The sequence below is a fragment of the Pristiophorus japonicus genome, chromosome 3, assembly GCF_044704955.1.
Source record: "Pristiophorus japonicus isolate sPriJap1 chromosome 3, sPriJap1.hap1, whole genome shotgun sequence".
Classification (NCBI taxonomy): domain Eukaryota; kingdom Metazoa; phylum Chordata; class Chondrichthyes; family Pristiophoridae; genus Pristiophorus; species Pristiophorus japonicus.
In genome coordinates this window covers 96,594,393-96,615,548 of record NC_091979.1, presented here as the reverse complement: position 1 = coordinate 96,615,548, position 21,156 = coordinate 96,594,393, and the positions used below count along the sequence as shown (strand labels likewise).

General features: G+C 47.4%; 1 protein-coding gene across 6 annotated transcripts in view; it reads left to right on the top strand.

Moving 5' to 3' along the window:
* Window positions 1–10,516, top strand: part of LOC139259808 (uncharacterized protein C7orf57 homolog) — a 157,596-nt gene extending 147,080 nt beyond the window's left edge. For 2 of the 6 annotated variants that reach the window (XM_070875608.1, XM_070875607.1), the window contains one exon: window positions 10,183–10,512. In XM_070875608.1, the coding sequence (XP_070731709.1) occupies window positions 10,183–10,243 (61 nt within the window). In that variant the 3' untranslated portion in view covers window positions 10,244–10,512. Of the gene's footprint in view, window positions 1–10,182 lie in introns of all 6 variants that reach the window. The other 4 variants (XM_070875606.1, XM_070875610.1, XM_070875612.1 and 1 more) reach the window with 3 other exon arrangements.
* Window positions 10,517–21,156: the final 10,640 nt, after the last annotated feature.

Genomic DNA, 21,156 nt, shown 5'->3' with positions numbered 1-21,156 from the left:
TTCAGTACCCCATTCCTGCTTCCTCTCCATACCGCTTGATCCCTTTAGCTGTAAGGGCCACATCTAACTCCCTTTTGAATATATCTAACAAACTAGGCTCAACAACTTTCTGTGGTAGAGAATTCCACAGGTTCACCACTCTCTGGGTGAAGAAGTTTCTCCTCAGCTCGGTCCTAAATGGCTTACTCCTTATCCTTAGACTGTGACCCCTGGTTCTGGTCTTCCCCAACATTGGGAACATTCTTCCTGCATCTAACCTGTCTAAACCCGTCAGAATTTTAAACGTTTCTATGAGATCCCCTCTCATTCTTCTGAACTCCAGTGAATATAAGCCCAGTCGATCCAGTCTCTCCTCGTATGTCAGTCCTGCCATCCCGGGAAAATCGGGTGAAACTTCGCCATGCTCCCTCAATAGCAAGAATGTCCTTCCTCAGATTAGGAGACCAAAACGATACACAATACACCAAGGCCCTGTATAACTGCAGTAAGACCACCCTGCTCCTATAATCAAATCCCCTCGCTATGAAGGCCAACATGCCATTTGCCTTCTTCACCGCCTGCTGTATCTGAATGCCACCTTTCAATGACTGATCTACCATGACACCCAGGTCTCGTTGCACCTCCCCTTTTCCTAATCTGTCACCATTCAGATATTATTCTGCCTTCCTGTTTTTGCCATCAAGGTGGATAACTTCACATTTATCTACATTATTCTGTATCTGCCATGCATTTGCCCACTCACCTAACCTGTCCAAGTCACCCTGCAGCCTCTTAGCATCCTCCTCACAGCTCACACTGCCAGCCAGCTTAGTGTCATCTGCAAACTTGGAGATATTACACTCAATTCCTTCATCCAAATCATTGATGTATATTGTAAAGAGCTGGGGTCCCAGCACTGAGCCCTGCGGCACTCCACTCGTCAAGCATGATTTCCCTTTCAGGTTCCTTGTAGTAAGATTCAGGTGAATTTATAATGGGGAACAAAGAAATGGCTGACCAGTTGAACAAATACTTTGGTTCTGTCTTCACGAAGGAAGAGACAAATAACCTTCCGGAAATACTAGGAGACCGAGGGTCTAGTGAGAAGGAGGAACTGAAGGAAATCTTTTTAGGTACGAAATTGTGTTAAGGAAATTGATGGGATTGAAGGCCGATCAATCCCCGGGGCCTGATAGTCTGCTTCCCAGAGTACTTAAGGAAGTGGCACTAGATATAGTGAATGCATTGGTGATCATTTCCAACAGTCTATCGACTCTGGACCAGTTCCTTTCGACTGTAGGGTAGCTAATGTAACACCACTTTTTTAAAAAGGAGGGAGAGAGAAAACAGGTAATTATAGCCGGACATCAGTAGTGGGAAAATGTTGAAATCAATTATTAAAAATGAAATAGCAGCGCATTTGGAAAGCAGTGATAGGATCGGTCCAAGTCAGCATGGATTTATGAAGGGGAAATCATGCTTGACAAACCTTCTAAAATTTTTTGAGGATGTAACTAGTAGAGTGGACAAGGGAGAACCAGTGGATGTGGTGTATTTGGACATTCAAAAGCCTTTTGACAAGGTCCCACACAAGAGATTGATGTGCAAAATTAAAGCACATGGTATTGGGGGTAATGTATTGATGTGGATAGAGAACTGGTTGGCAGACAGGAAGCAGAGAGACAGGATAAACGGGTCCTTTTCAGAATGGCAGGCAGTGACTAGTGGGGTGCCGCAGGTCTCAGTGCTGGGACCCCAGCTATTTACAATATACATTAATGATTTAGATGAAGGAATTGAGTGTAATATCTCCAAGTTTGCAGATGACACTAAGCTGGGTGGCAGTGTGAGCTGTGAGGGGGATGCTAAGAGGCTGCAGGGTGACTTGGACAGGTTAGGTGAGTGGGCAAATGCATGGCAGATGCAGTATAATGTGGATAAGTGTGAGGTTATCCACTTTGGTGGCAAAAACACGAAGACAGAATATTATCTGAATGGCGGCACATTAGGAAAAGGAGAGGTGCAACGAGACCTGGGTGTCATGGTACATCAGTCATTGAAAGTTGGCATGCAGATACAGCAGGTGGTGAAGAAGGCAAATGGTATGTTGGCCTTCATAGCTAGGGGATTTGAGTATCGGAGCAGGGAGGTCTTACTGCAGTTGTATAAGGCCTTGGTGAGGCCTCACCTGGAATATTGTGTTCAATTTTGGTCTCCTAATCTGAGGAAGGACGTTCTTGCTATTGAGGGAGTGCAGCAAAGGTTCGCCAGACTGATTCCCAGGATGGCAGGACTGACATATGAGGAGAGACTGGATCGACTGGGCCTGTATTCACTGGAGTTTAGAAGGATGAGAGGGGATCTCATAGAAACATATATAATTCTGACGGGACTGGACAGGCTAGATGTAGGAAGAATGTTCTCAATGTTAGGGAAGTCCAGAACCAGTGGACACAGTCTAAGGATAAGGGGTAAGCCATTTAGGACTTAGATGAGGAGAAACGTCTTCACTCAGAGAGTTGTTAACCTGTGAAATTTTCTACCACAGAGAATTGTTGATGCCAGTTCATTGGATATATTCAAAAGGGTGTTAGATATGGCCAATATGGCTAAAGGGATCAAGGGGTATGGAGAGAAAGCAGGAAAGGGGTGCTGAGGTGACTGATCAGCCATGATCTTATTGAATGGCGGTACAGGTTCAAAGGGCCGAATGGCCTATTCCTGCACCTATTTTCTATGTTTCTATGTTTCATAAATCCATGCTGACTTGGACCGATCCTGTCACTGCTTTCCAAATGCGCTGCTATTTCATTTTTAATAATTGATTCCAACATTTTCCCCACTACCGATGTCAGGCTAACCAGTCTATAATTCCCTGTTTTATCTCTCCTTCCTTTTTTAAAAAGTGGGGTTACATTAGCTATCCTCCAAACCATAGGAACTGATCCAGAGTCTATAGAATGTTGGAACATGACCACCAATGCATCCACTATTTCTTGGGCCACTTCCTTAAGTACTCTGGGATGCAGACTATCAGGCCCTGGGGATTTATCGGCCTTCAATCCCATCCATTTCCCTAACACAATTTCCTGACGAATAAGGATTTCCTTCAGGTCCTCCTTCTCGCCAGACCCTCGGTCCCCTAGTATTCCCGGAAGGTTATTTGTGGCTTCCTTAGTGAAGACAGAACCAGAGTATTTGTTCAATTGGTCTGCCATTTCTTTGTTCCCCATTATAAATTCACCTGATTCTGACTGCAAGAAATCTACATTTGTCTTCACTAATCTTTTTCTATTCACATATCTATAGAAGCTTTTGCAGTCAGTTTTTATGTTCCCTGCAAGCTTATTCTCTTGCTCTACTTTCCCCCTCCTAATTAAACCCTTTGTCATCCTCTGCTGAATTCTAAATTTCTCCCAGTTCTCAGGTTTGTTGCTTTTTCTGGCCCATTTATATGCCTCTTCCTTGGATTTAACACTATCTCTAATTTCCCTTGTTAGCCACGGTTGAGCAGCCTTCCCCATTTTATTTTTACGCCAGATAGGGATGTACAATTGTTGAAGTTCATCCATGTGATCTTTAAATGTCTGCCATTGCCTATCCACCTTTAAGTATCATTCGTCAGTCTATCCTCGTCAATTCACGTCTCATACCATCGAAATTACCTTTCTTTAAGTTCAGGACCCTAGTCTCTGAATTAACTGTCACTCTCCATCTTAATGAAGAATTCTACCATATTATGGTCACTCTTCCCCAAGGGGCCTCGCACAACAAGATTGCTAATTAATCCTCTCTCATTACACAACACCCAGTTTAGGATGGCCAGCTCTCTAATTGGTTCTGTTGAGTCCTTAACTCTTAAACATAATCACACGAGGCACGTACTACAGATACAGTCACTCTGTGACCTTCACCTTTATTACCTGGACCAAGGAGTGCTAGCCCTGCGAGGCACCTCCCCTTATATACCTGTATCTCCAGGTAAGAAGTGTCTCCCACAAGTACACCCCCTGTGGTCAAGGTGTGCATTTCTAGTAAGTATGTACAGTATGTAGTGGTTACCTGAGGGTTACAATTGTATAAGGGTTACAGTAATATGCTGGTTACATACATGACATTACCTCCCCCCTCACGTCTTTTTGACTCAAAGGTTAAGTCTATCAGGTGGTCGACGCTCTCTCGTGGAGCGCGCAGTTGAGGCTCTGGTGGCTGAGCCTTGGCATGCGTTTCTTTCACCTGAGGTGATTCCGGGCTGGCCGCAGGAACTGTGCATGCTGATGATTGTCCTTGTTGCTCGTCCACTGGCAGTGGTGTGGTTGACACCTCATGCTCTTCTTCATGTTCATCGGTGTCTATGCTGAACCTTTTCTTTACTTGGTCCAAGTGTTTGCGGCATATCTGCCCATTATTGAGTCAGACCAATATGACCCTGTTTCCCTCTTTACCAATTACGGTGCCCTCCAGCCACTTGGGTCCCAATGCATGATTAAGGACAAATACTGGATCATTCATTTCTATACACCTCTCCCTTGAGTTACGATCGTGGCACTCGGTTTGGGACTGGCGCTTGCCCTCAACAATGTCTGCCAGGGTCAGGTGGATGAGGGACAGCCGCGTTTTGAGCGTACATTGCATGAGGAGTTCCGCTGGCTCCCGTGAGCGAGTGCGGCTGGGACCTATAGGCCAGCAGGAGGCGCGATAGGCGGTACTGCAGAGAGGGTCCTTGGATGCGGAGCATGCCTTGCTTTATGACTTGGACCGCACGTTCCACCTGGCCATTGGAAGCCGGCTTGAACGGCGCTGTCCGGACATGTTTGATGCCATTACCCGACATAAACTCCTGGAATTCATGGCTGGTGAAACACTGGCCATTGTCGCTGACCAGAATGTCCAGGAAGCCGTGGGTCGCGAAAACCACGCGCAGGCTCGCCACAGTGATGGATATCGTGCACGAGTTTAATATGATGCACTCGATCCATTTCAAGTATGCATCGACAATTATCAAGAACATTTTTCCCATGAACGGGCCCGCATAGTCCATGTGAATGCGTGACCAAAGCTTGGTGCGCCAGGGCCATGGGCTGAGCGGGGCCTCCCTGGGGGCGTTGCCCAACTGGGCACACGTCGTGCACCTGCGAACCCAGTGTTCCAGGTCTGAGTCAATCCCCGGCCACCATACATGTGACTGGGCAATGACCTTCATTAACACGATGCCAGGGTGCTCGCTGTGGAGTTCCCTGATGAATGCTTCCCTCCCCTTCGGGGGCATGACCACTCGACTGCCCCATAGCAGGCAGTCAGCTTGGATGGAGAGCTCATTCCTCCGTCTCTGAAACGGTCTGACCTCCTCAGGGCATGCCCCATGCGTGGGCGCCCAATTCCCCCGCCAGGACACATTTCTTTATCATGGATAGGAGGGGGTCCCTGTTGGTCCAGAGTTTGATCTGGGAGCCTGCGGTGTCAAAAGCCTCAACGGCCATGACTATCTCAGCGCTTTGCTCTGCCGCCCCCTCGGTGGTGGCAAGGGGAAGCATGCTGAGCACGTCAGCGCAGTTTTCGGTGCCTGGCCGGGTGCCATATGGTGTAGTCATACGCAGCCAGCGTGAAAGCCCATCGCTGTATGCGAGCTGACACATTTGCATTGACCGCCTTGCTGTCGGACAACAGAGAAGTTAACGGCTTGTGGTCCGTTTCTAACTCGAACGGTCTGCCGAAAAGGTATTGGTGCATTTTTTTCACACCATAAACGCAAGCTAGTGCTTCCTTTTCGACCATGCCATACCCACGCTCTGCCTGGGAGAGCGACCTGGAGGCATAAGCCACTGGTTGGAGTTGTCCGTCTCCATTACTCTGCTGCAACACACACCCAACCCCGTATGATGATGCATCACATGTTAAAACTAGTTTTTTTACAGGGGTCATACAACGTTAACAGTTTGTTAGAACAAAGCAGGTTCCGCGCCCTGTTGAAAGCCCGTTCTTGACAGTCCCCCCAAAACCATTCACAACCCTTACGCAGGAGCACGTGTAACGGCTCCAACAATGTGCTTAAGTTTGGCAGGAAGTTCCCGAAATAGTTCAAAAGTTCCAGGAACGATCGCAACTCCGATATGTTGCCGGGCCGGGGCACACGACAGATCGCCTCCATTTTGGATTCGGTAAGCCAGATCCCGTCTGCGGCAACCCTCCTGCCCATAAACTCGACCTCTGGGGCCGCAAACACACACTTGGCCTTCTTCAGCCACAGACCTACCCGGTCCAGTTGGCGTAGCACCTCCTCCAGGTTGTGGAGGTGTTCGTCGGTGTCTCGACCCGTTATTAGGATGTCGTCCTGGAATACGATTGTGCCGGGAATGGATTTCAACAAGCTTTCCATGTTTCTCTGAAAGATGGCGGCCGCTGAACAGATGCCAAAAGGACACCTGTTGTAGATGAATAAACCCTTGTGCGTCGTGTTGGTGGTCAGAAGCTTGGACTCTTCAGCCAGTTCCTGAGTCATGTAGGCCGAAGTGAGGTCGAATTTAGTGAACAGCTTGCCACCTGCCAACGTGGCAAAAAGGTCTTCCGCCCTCGGGAGCGGGTATTGGTCCTGCAGGGACACCCGGTTGATGGTGGCTTTGTAGTCACCGCAGATCCTAACCGAGCCGTCTGCTTTAAGGACAGGAACAGTGGGACTTGCCCAGTCACTGAATTCAACGGGCGAAATTATGCCCTCTCTGAGCAGCCTGTCCAGTTCTCTTTCAATTTTCTCACGCATCACGTACGGCACCACTCTGGCTTTGTGGTGCACTGGTCTGGCATCCGAGGTGATGTGTATAACTACTTTTGTGCCCTTGAACGTTCCGACATTGGGTTGAAACAATGACCCGAATTTTTGTAGTACCTGTGAGCATGAGCTTCGCTCTACAGATGAAATGGTGTGCACATCCCTCCATTTCCAGTTCATCTCAGCTAGCCAGCTCCTTCCCATAGGGGGGCCATTTCCCGGAACAATCCAGAGTGGCAGCCGGTTCTGTGACCCATTGTGTGTTACCACCATGTTTGCACTGCCTAGCACTGGAATGATCTCTTGGGTGTACGTCCGTAGCTGCGTATTAATTCGTTCCAGTTTGGGCCTGCTAGCTCTGTGTGGCCATAGTTTCTCAAATTGTTGTGCACTCATGAGAGACTGGCTAGTTCCAGTGTCCAGCACCATGCGCACCGGGATGCCATTCAATAAAACTTTCATCATCATGGGTGGCGTTTTGGTGTATGAGCTGTGGACGTCAGCCACATCAACCTGCTGAACTTCAGCATCCATGGCTTTACCCCAGGCATTGTCCTGCACTGCAAGCCACTCGCCTGATTCCTCTATTTCATAGATTAGCCTCGCTACCGGCTGTTTGCAAACCCTAGCCAAATGTCCTCTGGCATTACAATTCCCACAGACGAACTGCTGAAATTTGCAGCTTTTCGCATAATGTCTGTCCCCGCATCTCCAGCATTGGCTGAGATCGTTGTTCACAAAAGGACTGTTAGCAGGCATTCCTCTCTGATTGTTCCCTTGGTTGTTTCTAAACACTCTGAAGGTGGGTGTTAATGGTCCCCTTGATGGCGTGAATTGCCGCTCCCCTCTCCATTGTCCCTGTCGGGGGCCCACCTTAGTGTCGGTTTCAGCTTGGGCAGTTACAAAATGCCTTTGTCTGACTGCTGCAGTTTCAAAATGCCTTTGCCTGACTGCGAGATCTTGAGCCGCGTTTATCACGTTAATTCCTTGGTCCGTCGCCACGTTGGACCCAGGACTACTCGCGTAAATTAGCTTGGTCTCTTCTTCCCCCGCTATGAAAGTTTGAGCTATCAATGCTGCCCCTTCTAGAGTTAAGTCCTTGGTCTCTATGAGCTTCCTGAAGATCCCGGCATGGCTAATGCCCTCAATGAAAAAATCCCTTAACATCTCCCCACTGCAGGCGTCTGAGAACTTACAGAGGCTGGCCAAGCGCCGCAAGTCTGCCACGAAGTCCGAGATGTTTTGCCCATCCCGACGTCGGTGTGTGTAGAACTGGTGCCGGGCTATGTGCATGCTGCTCGCCGGTTTTAAGTGTTCGCTGATCAGCTGGCTGAGCTCTTCAAAAGACTTGTCGGCCAGTTTGTGGGGTGCGAGCAGGTCCTTCATCAGCGCATACGTTTTTGTCCCACAGCTTGTTAGAAGATGCACCCTCCGCTTGTCAGCCGCATCCTCTCCCAGCCAGTCCTTCGTGACAAAGGTCTGCTGGAGTCTCTCCACGAAATCGTCCCAGTCTTCACCCACACAGTAACATTCCTCTGAGCTACCGGTGGCCATCCTTTGGGTTCAGTGATTCCCGTTTCTCATCGCCAGGTGTTGAGTCCTTAACTCTTAAACATAATCACACGAGGCACGTACTGCAGACACAATCACTCTGTGACCCTCACCTTTATTACCTGGACCAAGGAGTGCTGGCCCTGCGAGGGACCTCCCCTTATACACCTGAATCTCCAGGTTTTCTATGTTTCTATGTTTCTATGTAAGGAGTGTCTCCCATAAGTACACCCTCTGTGGTCAAGGTGTGCATTTCTAGTAAGTATGTACAGTATGTAGTGGTTACATGAGGGTTACAATTGTATAAGGGTTACAGTAGTATGCTGGTTACATACATGACAGGTTCCTTGACATATTGGTCTAGAAAACCATCCCTTATACACTCCAGGAAATCCTCCTCCACCATATTGCTACCAGTTTGGTTAGCCCAATCTATATGTAGATTAAAATCACCCATGATAACTGCTGTACCTTTATTGCACGCATCCCTAATTTCCTGTTTGATGCCATCCCCAACCTCACTATTACTGTTTGGTGGTCTGTACACAACTCCCACTAGCGTTTTCTGCCCTTTGGTGTTCCGCAGCTCTACCCATACAGATTCCACATCATCCAAGCTAATGTCCTTCCTTACTATTGTGTTAATCTCCTCTTTAACCAGCGAAGCTATCCCACCTCCTTTTTCTTTCTGTCTATCCTTCCTGAATATTGAATACCCCTGGATGTTGAGTTCCCAGCCTTGGTCACCCTGGAGTCATATCTCCGTAAACCCAATTACATCACATCCGTTAACAGCTATCTGCGCAGCTAATTCATCCACCTTATTATGAATGCTCCTCGTATTGAGACACAGACCCTTCAGGCTTGTTTTTTTAACATTCTTTGTGCTTTTAGAATTATGTTGTAATGTGGCCCTTTTTGGTTTTTGCCTTTGATTTCTCTGCCCTCCACTTTTCCTTATCTCCTTTATACCTACATCAACACATTATTCATGTATATTCCAGGAAATTCATATGAGCTGGTCTTTTGCATGGGGTGAACGGAGCTGGGTAAATCAGCTGACGTATCTTGAAAGTGGCGCAACCGGTCAAGGAAATTCATGCTTAGCTATGTTTCGTCGAAAAACCGACGTAAATCAATTTCGTGCAAACTTCCTCGGAAAAACCAGAACCACTCCCCTCTTATGCTGTAGGTGCACTGAAAACTTCCAGGAAATTCTGGGCCATCCACTAAATTCCAGTTAGGGCCAAGGTGGAATCCCAGAAAGTCTCTGGTAGGGGGATTGGAAAGAGTGGTGGAACCGAATTCCTCTGGAATTCACGCAATTTATTCTGGTTTACCGAATGTGGGATATCCTCCTCGCGCCCACACATATATCAAGGAGGCAAGTCTGAGGGAGTTCCTGAGGTACCCTGCAAATTCTGCCCAGTAAGTCTTTTTTTTCTTCTGGTCTTGCTCATATGTTTACTCCTGTGAACCAATTAGTGCAGGTGAGTGCCCCTTGAAATACTGCTTCCATGGCTCTGAGACACCAGACTTGCGAGGTTGTACTGGCTGCTCCAGCACTGGGACTTCTGTGATTTTGGTTAAAATGGTGGGGGAGGACCCCAATTTAAATATGTTCATGAAGCGCCTCGGCTACCTCTGAAAAATGCACGGTTAAAATGGCGGTGGGCAGAAGCTTGTCAGGAACACAGCAGTAAGTAGGCAACCACTGTTTTAGTTACCCATCCACCCTGTTCCCTTTGGGCGAGAAGGGTTAAATCTCGGTCTATGTGTGTGTGTGTGAGAACTACATGTGAAATTAGGTTTCCAAAAATATTCATTGATAATAGGCCACTATTTGTTGATGTTCCGTTTAACAAAATGTTATTCTTACATTCTAGGCTGAAAGATATTCCTGGGAGCGTGGAAAACCGTATGCAGTCTGAAATTGCGTTTGCCTGAAACTATGCCAGACTATGGGGAAGATAATAAATAGTTTAATGTAAAAATACTGCTTGTTTTTGCAGTACTTAAATTTTTTATATTTGCCATCAAATTGATATTTGAGTAACTGAATAATATGTGAACATGAATGAAGAAATAAAATGTTATTCTTTCACACAAATAACTGTTCCAGTTTAATATCATCTGCATTTTTATGAGCTGAACTTGTATTAATTCAAACAAATACAATGTTTGAAGTTTAATTAAAACATGAAGGTTATTTTGTGGTTTGCACTTTTTTTCAAATTGTATAAATGTTGAATTTGATTCCAGTAGAATAAATGCTGTGTAAAGATGAAATATGGACTTGATCTTGAATTTGACTGGCTTTAAAAGGAAGAGAAAGAAATCTGTGTGTTTTATGTTTTTATAATTTATCGCATGTCTTAGCAAAGTCCTCTGAAATACAGGAATATCAGCGTGACCTTTAATGGAATAAATAGTGTTTAGAGTGTAGTACTCCTAATCAAAAACATGATTTAATATTGATGGAAGATCATTTTGAAATTTGATATTCCTGCAATATTAAGGAGAACATATAATTAATAATATGTATTTTGCAAGGCCACTGTTTTACTGAGATTGAATAGGCTCAATTCCCCTCTTCAAGGCAGACTAGCGGTGGGGTGGAACTTCCAACTGCCCATCAACTCTGATCTACCCATTTTTCTAGGTCAGGGCCATTCATTTTCCCTTGTGCGCTCCTTAGCAAGATTCCTACCACTGAGAGGGAGCCCGATAGAACCTGGCTACAAAATCCCAGCGCTGTTGCAGTGGCAGAAAAATCCTGATGATCAAGAGAGTTGCAGCCTGCTAGGCCTCAGCTTCAATCTGATGAGGAGAGAATTTCTTCTCTCAGAGGCTTGCAAATCTATGGAATTCTCTGCCCCAGAGAGCTGTGGAGGCTGGGCCATTGAATATATTTAAGGTGGCGATAGACAGATTTTTGAGCGATAGGGGAATAAAGGGTTGTGGGGTGTGGGCAGGGAAGTGGAGCTGAGTCCATGATCAGATCAGCCATGATCTTATTGAATGGTAGAGCAGGCTCGAGGGGCTGGGTGGCCTACTCCTGCTCCTATTTCTTATGTTCTTATTGTTATAGAAAATAGGCGCAGGAGTAGGCCTTTCGGCCCTTCGAGCCTGCACCGCCATTCAATAAGATCATGGCTGATCATTCCCTCAGTACCCCTTTCCTGCTTTCTCTCCATACTCCTTGATCTCTTTAGTCGTAAGGGCCATATCTAACTCCCTCTTGAATATATCCAATGAACTGGCATCAACAACTCTCTGCGGTAGGGAATTCCACAGGTTAACAACTCTCTGAGTGAATAAGTTTCTCCTCATCTCAGTCCTAAATGGCCTACCCCTTAGCCTAAGACTATGTCCCCTGGTTCTGGACTTCCCTAACATCGGGAACATTCTTCCCGCACCTAACCTGTGCAGTCCCGTCAGAATCTTATACGCTTCTATGAGATCCTCTCTCATCCTTCTAAACTCCAGTGAATAAAGGCCCAGTTGATCCAGTCTCTTCTCATATGCCAGTCCAGCCATCCCTGGAATCAGTCTGGTGAACCTTCGCTGCACTCCTTCAATAGCAAGAACGTCCTTCCTCAGATTAGGAGACCAAAACTGAACACAATATTCCAGGTGAGGCCTCACCAAGACTCCATGTATGTACTTAACCCCTTGCAACCTGTATCACACTACCACCAGAGGGCTGACCTGTTGGAGTCCCAAGGGATCCCAGCATCCCTTGGGAGCATTGTATATAAGCAGGCCACCCAAGAAGTACCTGCACTCTGGAGTCTTATTAAAGGAGCTAAGGTCACATTTGCTCATTGTTCACAGTACTCAGTTTCATCCTTTTTTATGAGTGTATCACTTATGTTCTTATATTTCCTTTGAAGTGTGATATTCAATCGTGTACTCGTATTGGGCCCAAATTTGCCCAGGAGTTGCGCCGTTTTCTTTGGAGCAACCTGATTTTTCTGGAGCATCTTAAAAATCCTCATTCTGCACATTTAATTTGCGCCAGTGTAAGTGAGTTAGTTAGGATTTTTTTTGTTTTGATTTTTTTTCAAAAGGGGGCGTTACCAGCCATTTGGCAGATGGAGTATAATGTTGGAAAATGTGAGGTCAAGCATTTTGGCAGAAAAAAATCAAAGAGCAAGTTATTATTTAAATGGAGAAAGATTGCAAAGTGCCGCAGTACAGCGGGACCTGGGGGTACTTGTGCATGAAACACAAAAGGATAGTATGCAGGTACAGCAAGTGATCAGGAAGGCCAATGGTATCTTGGCTTTTATTGCAAAGGGGATGGAGTATAAAAGCAGGGAAGTCTTGCTGCAGCTATGTAAGGTATTGGTGAGGCCACACCTGGAATACTGCATGCAGTTTTGGTTTTCATATTTACGAAAGGAAGTACTTGCTTTGGAGGCAGTTGAGAGAAGGTTCACTAGGTTGATTCTGGGGATGACGGTGTTGACATATGAGGAAAGGTTGAGTAGGTTGGGCCTCTACTCATTGGAATTCAGAAGAATGAGAGGTGATCTTATCGAAACGTATAAGATTATGAGAGGGCTTGACAAGGTGGATGCAGAGCGGATGTTTCAACTGATGGGGGAGACTAGAACTGGAGGGCATGATCATAGAATAAGGGGCTGCCCATTTAAAACAGAGATGAGGAGAAATTTCTTCTCTCAGAGGGTTGTTAATCTGTGGAATTCGCTGCCTCAGAGAGCTGTGGAAGCTGGGACATTGAATAACTTTAAGACAGAAATAGATAGTTTCCTAAACAATAAAGGGATAAGGGGTTATGGGGAGCGGGCAGGGAAATGGAGCTGAGTCCATGATCAGATCAGCCATGATCTTATTAAATGGCGGAGCAGGCTCGACGGGCCGTATGGCTTACTCCTGCTCCTATTTCTTATGTTCTTATGTTCTTATGTTCTTATGTTCTACACCTGTTTTGGCCATTTAAGCCAATTTGGACAGCTAATAGTTACTCCAAACTAACATAGGCCAGTGTGTGTGGCCTCTTGTGGCCGCACAGAAAACCCTTGTGGAGAGTTAGGAAATCAGCGCTGGTAACCACCTTCACAACAACAAATACAGATCTTGTACTGTAACCTTTGCATAATTTACACATTCTACTATATAAAACTTCATAAAATAGGCACTTTTTAATATCATTTATATCAGAAGACAAAGGGTTTCATAAAACAATTTCTGAATCAAATATTTTGCTCGCAGGGCTATATTAAAGCAAGTTGTTATCTTGTGTCATCTCTTGGCCGTCATCCATTACGTGGCTTATGACAGCTCCCACACCGTAGCTGGAAGCATCACACACTACCTTAAGCTCATGCTCTGTGTCATAGTACACAAGTAGAGCATCACTAGAGAGACTTCTCTTACAAGCATCATAAGCTTCTTTTTGTGCTTTCATCCACTTCTACTGGACATCCTTCTTGAGGAGCTTGTGCTATGAAGGTAACATGGTCGCTAACTCAGGTAAGAAACGTGCGTAGTACTGAACAATTCCAAGGAAAAATCTTAACTCAGACACTTTCTGTGGCTTTTGAGCATTGATGAAAGCATCACCATTTCCTTCACTGGTTGCAAGCCATTTGTATTAACTTTCAAACTAAGGAACACAACCTTGGGCTGCAAAAAGCACATTTCCTCCTTTTCAATTTGACATTGTGGACATTCAACCTTTGAAGAACTATATCTAACACTTCTAGATTTTCTTCCTCACTGCTTGTTGCGATCAGCACATCGTCTTGATTGCATTAGCAATTTGGAACTCCTTGAAAAATCTTATCCATTGTAGCCTTGAAGATTTTGGGGGAGGTCTTTACACCATACGACAGCTTGGTGTATTGGTGTATGAGTACAGTCCCTTGTGCGTGTCGATGGTGAGATACTGTTGACTCTCTTTGTCAATATTCAGCTGAGTGTAAGTGTACGACAGGTCAAGCTTGGAGAAAACCTTTGACCCAGAGAGTGCTGCATACAAATCTTGCAATGTAGATTACATGTACTGCTAATCATCAAATGCTTGGTTGATAGCAACTTTGTAGTCATTGCACAAGCATACAGTTTTGTCTGCTTTGGGCACTTCTTCTTCTAAGACAGTCCCTCAGAGTTGAGGATGACTTGCTTCCACAATAATATGAGTTCTCAGGTAACTGATGAGTCCAATGCGGGATCTGCAGTCTCTGTCACAGGTGAGGCAGGTGGTGGTTGAAGGGACGGGTGGGTGGGGTGCTTGGGTTGTCATGCGTTCCTTCCGCTGTTTGTACTTGGCTTCCACATGCTCCCGGCGAAGAGACTCGAGGTGTTCGGCACCTCCCCGGATGCTTCTCCTCCACTTTGAGCGGTCTTGGGCCAGGGATTCCCAAGTGTCTGTGAGGATGTTGCATTTTTTTGAGGAGGCTCTGAGGGTGTTCTTAAAGTGTTTCCTCAGCCCACCTGGGACTCGCTTGCCGTGTTGGAGTCAAGTGAAGTTGTGTCATCGCATCAATGCTCTTCTCGATCTTTCTTGCTGCAATGCTCCATCTCACCCTCAATATGGAGTGGAGCTAATCTACAGAACAAACGGGAACGGCTACAATCAGGATAGTTCATTCACTTTTGTCAGTTTTTACTAGCACTCCGTTTTCTCTGAGCTTCGCCAGCTCTTCCTCCACCTGAATTTTCAATGCATAGGGGACCGGCCTCACTGTACAATAGACAGGGTTCGCATTGGACTTGATGTAGATATGCGCGTCATACCCAGTGGTGACCTCCTCACTGTCTGAACATGCTTTCATAAGCAGCATGGTGTGTCTGTCCCCGAACCAGCTTTTCATCAAGCCGATTCGATCCTGTTGGCGATTTGGCCTCCCTTCGGTTGCCGGTCCAACCCGACTGCGGAGGCGAAAGCAGCTGGGGGAATTGCGGTGGGCACGTGGTGCGTGTAATGGCGGCGGCCATTCTATCTTCTCCTACAACCCACCAAGAAGCAAAGATGGAGCAGGGTGTGGCTAACGAGCACGAGCGGAACTCCAGTGTCTGCCCTCAGCCAAGGACCAATACCTGGGAGAGTGAAACATCGCTTCAAGTCTCTTAGTCTCACTCTCCACACCTCGGATTTCTCACCATCTCTCCTAAAGGCACTGCTCAGTGACGAGCTTACAACTTACATCACACTGTAGGCATCTAGGCTCATACAGCAGTGCCTGGTCTCCAGTCGTCTTGGACCCCCTTACCATTGGGCCAAGACCTCGCTCTGTTAAGCCCGTGTGGTAGCCGGTGTGCAATGGCCACCCCACGTTAAAAGAACTCACGCACCGGCATCTTCCACTTCTCAAAATGAAATTCGGGACCTGGAATGTCAGGACCCTCAAGGACAACTCCAACAGCGACAGACTGGAACGCCACACCACCATCATTGCCCGGGAACTTAGACGCTTCGATGTCGACATCGTCACTCTAAACGAGACCCGGCGGGCAGGGGAAGGCCAGCTCAAAGAACAAAGTGGAGGTTACACCTTCTTCTGGAAAGGCAACCAGAGGAAGAACGCTGCCTCCACTGAGTCGGTTTCGCCATCAAGAACTAGTTGGTCGACCATCTTAGAGACTCCCCCTGCGGGATTAGCAAACGACTCATGACTCTCTGACTCAGCCTATCCCGGAACCAGTGCGCCACAGTCATCAGTGCGTATGCCACAACACTCGATGCAACAGATGAGGCCAAAGAGGGATTTTACTCTAGCCTTGAACAATCCCTGTCCCGCATCCTGGAGTATTGTGTACAGTTTTGGTCTCCTAACCTGAGGAAGGACATTCTTGCTATTGAGGGAGTGCAGCGAAGGTTCACCAGACTGATTCCCGGGATGGCGGGACTGACCTATCAAGAAAGACTGGATCAACTGGGCTTGTATTCACTGGAGTTCAGAAGAATGAGAGGGGACCTCATAGAAACATTTAAAATTCTGACGGGGTTAGACAGGTTAGATGCAGGAAGAATGTTCCCAATGTTGGGGAAGTCCAGAACCAGAGGTCACAGTCTAAGGATAAGGGGTAAGCCATTTAGGACCGAGATGCGGAGGAACTTCTTCACCCAGAGAGTAGTGAACCTGTGGAATTCTCTACCACAGAAAGTTGTTGAGGCCAATTCACTAAATATATTCAAAAAGGAGTTAGATGAGGTCCTTACTACTAGGGGGATCAAGGGGTATGGCGAGAAAGCAGGAATGGGGTACTGAAGTTGCATGCTCAGCCATGAACTCATTGAATGGCGGTGCAGGCTAGAAGGGCCGAATGGCCTACTCCTGCACCTATTTTCTATGTTTCTATGTTTCTATCCCTACAAACGACAAACTGATCCTCCTCGGTGACTTCAATGCCAGGGTTGGTAAGGACACAGCCCTCTGGGGAGGCGTGATCGGCAGAGAGTGGGTAGGGAAAACCAACTCCAGTGGTACCCTGCTCCTGACAAAATGTCTAGAACACGACCTTGTCATCACTAACACCTTGTTCCACCAGAGAGACAAGTACAAGGCATCGTGGCAACACCCTCGTTCCAAACACTGGCACCTGCTCGACTACATCATCGTTCGAGCCAGGGATCGCAAGGATGTGCGCATCACCCGCGCCATGACAGGAGCTGATGACTGCTGGACGGACCATCGCCTAATTCGTTCCATCATCAACATCAATATAGCCCCAAAGCAGCGACGGCAGCAGAAGCAGTGCCGCAGAAAAATCAACGCAGGGGCACTCAAAGACCTAGCTAAGAGAGTCCTATACAGCCAGTGCCTCACTGCTAATCTGGCGACCCTTGATGACCCTGAGACGGAGAATGCCCACAGCGCTTGGTCTGCCCTCCAGGCCACCATAACTAGTGCCTGCGAAGAGATGCTCAGTCACTCAACCAGGAAACACCAGGACTGGTTTGATGAGAATGATCAGGAGATCCAAGAGCTAATAAATCGCAAGCGCAGGACATTTCTGAACCTAAAACAACAACCCAACTCGGGAGCAGCAAAATAGCATTACAGACGGATTAAGGCCGAGGTCCAACAGAAAACCCATGACCTAAAGAATAGATGGTGGGTGGAGAAAGCTCAGGAGATTCAGCAGCTGGCCGACAGCCATGATGTGCGAGGATTCTTCACCACAGTCAAGTCCACCTACGACCCAAGCACCCAAGGCCCCACCCCACTGCTGGCCAAGAATGGAGAGACACTCATCAAGGACAGCGAAGCAGTCAGGACCTGCTGGAAGGAGCACTTCAAAGATCTCCTTAACTGAGACTCTGCCTTTGACACAAGCGTCCTCGACTCCATCCCGCAGCATGCTACCCGCCACCATCTCAGCAAACCCCAGCCCTGCATGAGGTAGAAAAGGCCATTGTGAGCTCAAGAACAACAAGGCATCGGGAGCGGATGGAATCCCCGCTGAGGCACTAAAATATGGCGGAGAGGCACTATTGGCATGAATGCATGACCTCATCTTTCTCATCTGGAAGGAGGAGAGCATGCTGGGAGATCTCAGAGATACAGTAATCGTGACCATCTTTAAAAAAGGGGACAAGTCCGACTGCGACAACTACAGAGGAAACTCCCTGTTATCAGTCACTGGGAAGGTCATCGCTAGAATCTTCCTCAACCGTCTTCTCCCTGTGGCTGAGGAGCTCCTCCCGGAGTCACAGTGCGGATTCCGTCCACTACGGGGTACAATGGACATGATCTTTATGGCGTAACAACTGCAAGAGAAATGCAGGGAACAGCACCAACCCTTGTACATGGCCCTCTTTGACCTTACAAAGGCCTTTGACACCGTCAACCGCGAGGGACTATGGAGCGTCCTCCTCCGTTTCGGCCCAACCCAAAAATTTGTCGCCATCCTCCGCCTGCTTCACGACGACAAGCAGGCCATGATCCTGACCAACGGATCCATTACAGACCCACTCCATGTCTGGACCGGGGTCAAACAGGGCTGCGTCATCATGCCAACCCTCTTCTTGATCTTCCTTGCTGCCATGCTCCACCTCACACTCAACAAGCTCCCCCGGGAGTGGAGCTAAACTACAGAACCAGTGGGAACCTGTTCAACCTTCGATGTCTCCAGGCCAGGTCCAAGACCATCCCAACCTCTGTCGTCGAACTACAATATGCGGATGACGCTTGCATCTGCGCACATTCATAGACTGAATTTCAAGTCATAGTCAACATCTTTGAGGCATACGAAAGCATGGGCCTTACATTAAACATCCGTAATACAAAGGTCCTCCACCAACCTGACCCCGCCACACTGCACTGCCCCCCAGTCATCAAGATCCACAGCGTGGCCCTGGACAACTATCCATACTTCGGGAGCCTATTATCAGCAAGGACAGACATTGACGACGAGGTTCAACACAGCCTCCAGTGCACCAGCGCAGCCTTCGGCCGCCTGAGCAAGAGAGTGTTCGAAGATCAGGCCCTCAAAACTGCCATCAAGCTTATGGTCTACAGGGCTCCTGTATGGCTCAGAGACTTGGACATTATACAGTAGACACCTCAAATTGCTGGAGAAATACCACCAGCATTGTCTTCGCAAGATCCTGCAAATCCCCTGGGAGGACAGACGCACCAACGTTAGTGTCCTCGATCATAGAAACATAGAAAAATAGCTGCAGGAGTAGGCCATTCGGCCCTTCGAGCCTGCACCGCCATTCAATAAGATCATGGCTGATCATTCCTTCAGTACCCCTTTCCTGCTTTCTCTCCATACCCCTTGATCCCCTTAACCGTAAGAGCCATATCTAACTCCCTCTTGAATATATCCAGTGAACTGGCATCAACAACTCTCTGCGGCAGGGAATTCCACAGGTTAACAACTCTCTGAGTGAAGAAGTTTCTCCTCATCTCAGTCCTAAATGGCCTAACCCTTATCTTAAGACTATGTCCGCTGATTCTGGACTTCCCCAACATCGGGAACATTCTTCCAGTTCAGTCCAGTCCCGTCAGAATCTTATATATTTCTATGAGATCCCCTCTCATCCTTCTAAACTCCAGTGAATAAAGGTCCAGTTGATCCAGTCTCTCCTCTTATGACAGCCCAGCCATCCCTGGAATCAGTCTGGTGAACCTTCGCTGCACTCCCTCAATAGCAAGAATGTCCTTCCTCAGGCTAGGAGACCAAAACTGAACACAATATTCCAGGTGAGGCCTCACTAAGGCCCTGTACAACTGCAGTAAGACCTCCCTGCTTCTATATTCAAATCCCCTAGCTATGAAGGCCAACATACCATTTGCCTTCTTTATCGCCTGCTGTACCTGCGTGCCCACTTTCAGTGACTGATGAACCATGACACCCAGGTTTCGTTTCACTTCCCCTTTTCCTAGTCTGCCGCCATTCAGATAATATTCTGCCTTCGTGTTTTTGCCCCCAAAATGGATAACCTCACATTTATCCACATTATACTGCATCTGCCATGCATTTGCCCACTCACCTAACCTGTCCAAGTCACCCTGCAGCCTCTTAGCGTCCTCCTCACAGCTCACACCGCCACCCAGTTTAGTGTCATCTGCAAACTTGAAGATATTACACTCTATTCCTTCATCCAAATCATTACTGTATATTGTAAAGAGCTGGGGTCCCAGCACTGAGCCCTGCGGCATCCACTAGTCACTGCCTGCCATTCTGAAAAGGACCCGTTTATCCCGACTCTCTGCTTCCTGTTTGCCAACCAGTTCCCTATCCACGTCAGTATATTACCCCCAATACCATGTGCTTTGATTTTGCACAACAATCTCTTGTGCAGGACCTTGTCAAAAGCCTTCTGAAAGTTCAAATACACCACATCCACTGGTTCTCCCTTGTCCACCTCTGCTAGTTATATCATCAAAAAATTCCAGAAGATTTGTCAAGCATGATTTCCCTTTCATAAATCCATGCTGACTTGGTCTGATCCTGTCACCGCTTTCCAAATGCGCTGCTATTTCGTCCTTCATGATTGATTCCAACATTTTCCCCACTACTGATGTCAAGATCAGGCCAACATCCCCAGTATCGAAGCACTGACCACACTCGACCAGCTCTGTTGGGTGGGCCACATTGTTCGCATGCCTAACATGAGACTCCCAAAGCAAGCGCTCTACTCGGAACTCCTACACGGCAAGCGAGCCCAAGGTGGGCAGAGAAAATGCTTCAAGGACACACTCAAAGCCTCCTTGATAAAGTGCAACGTCCCCACTGGCACCTGGGAATCACTGGCCCTAAGAGGAGGAGGAGCATCTGGGAGGGCGCTGAGCACCTCGAGTCTCGTCGCCAAGAGCATGCATAAAACAAACGCAGGCAGCAGAAGGAACGTACGGCAAACCAGACTCCCCACCCACCCTTTCCTTCAACGACTGTCTGTCCCAACTGTGACAGAGACTATAATTGCCATATTGGACTGTTCAGTCACCTAAGAACTCACTTTTAGAGTGGAAGTAAGTCTTCCTCGATTTCGAGGGACTGCCTATGATGATACTTGTTCTGCATTGTGTCGATTCACTTCTTTGAAACATCTACACTGAAGATGTTTTTCCAGTCTAGTTTTAACTTTCTCAGCCAGTCTTTGTCTATGAGAGCTGGCCTGCTTTTGTAACTCGCTACAATACGAGGCAGCTTTACTGACTGACCTTTGTGTTGCACTGTACATTCCATTTATCCACATGTCTCTAGGATTTCTCCGGAGTAGGTTTTTAACTCTTTGGTACTCTTTGTAAATGATATGTCAAAAGCCCAGCCGGAGTTCGAGAGCCAGCGGCAGTTGGTGAGAGGGGAGCGACCTATCAAAAGCCCAGCGGGAGATCGAGAGCCAGCAGCAGTTGGTGAGAGGGGAGCGACCT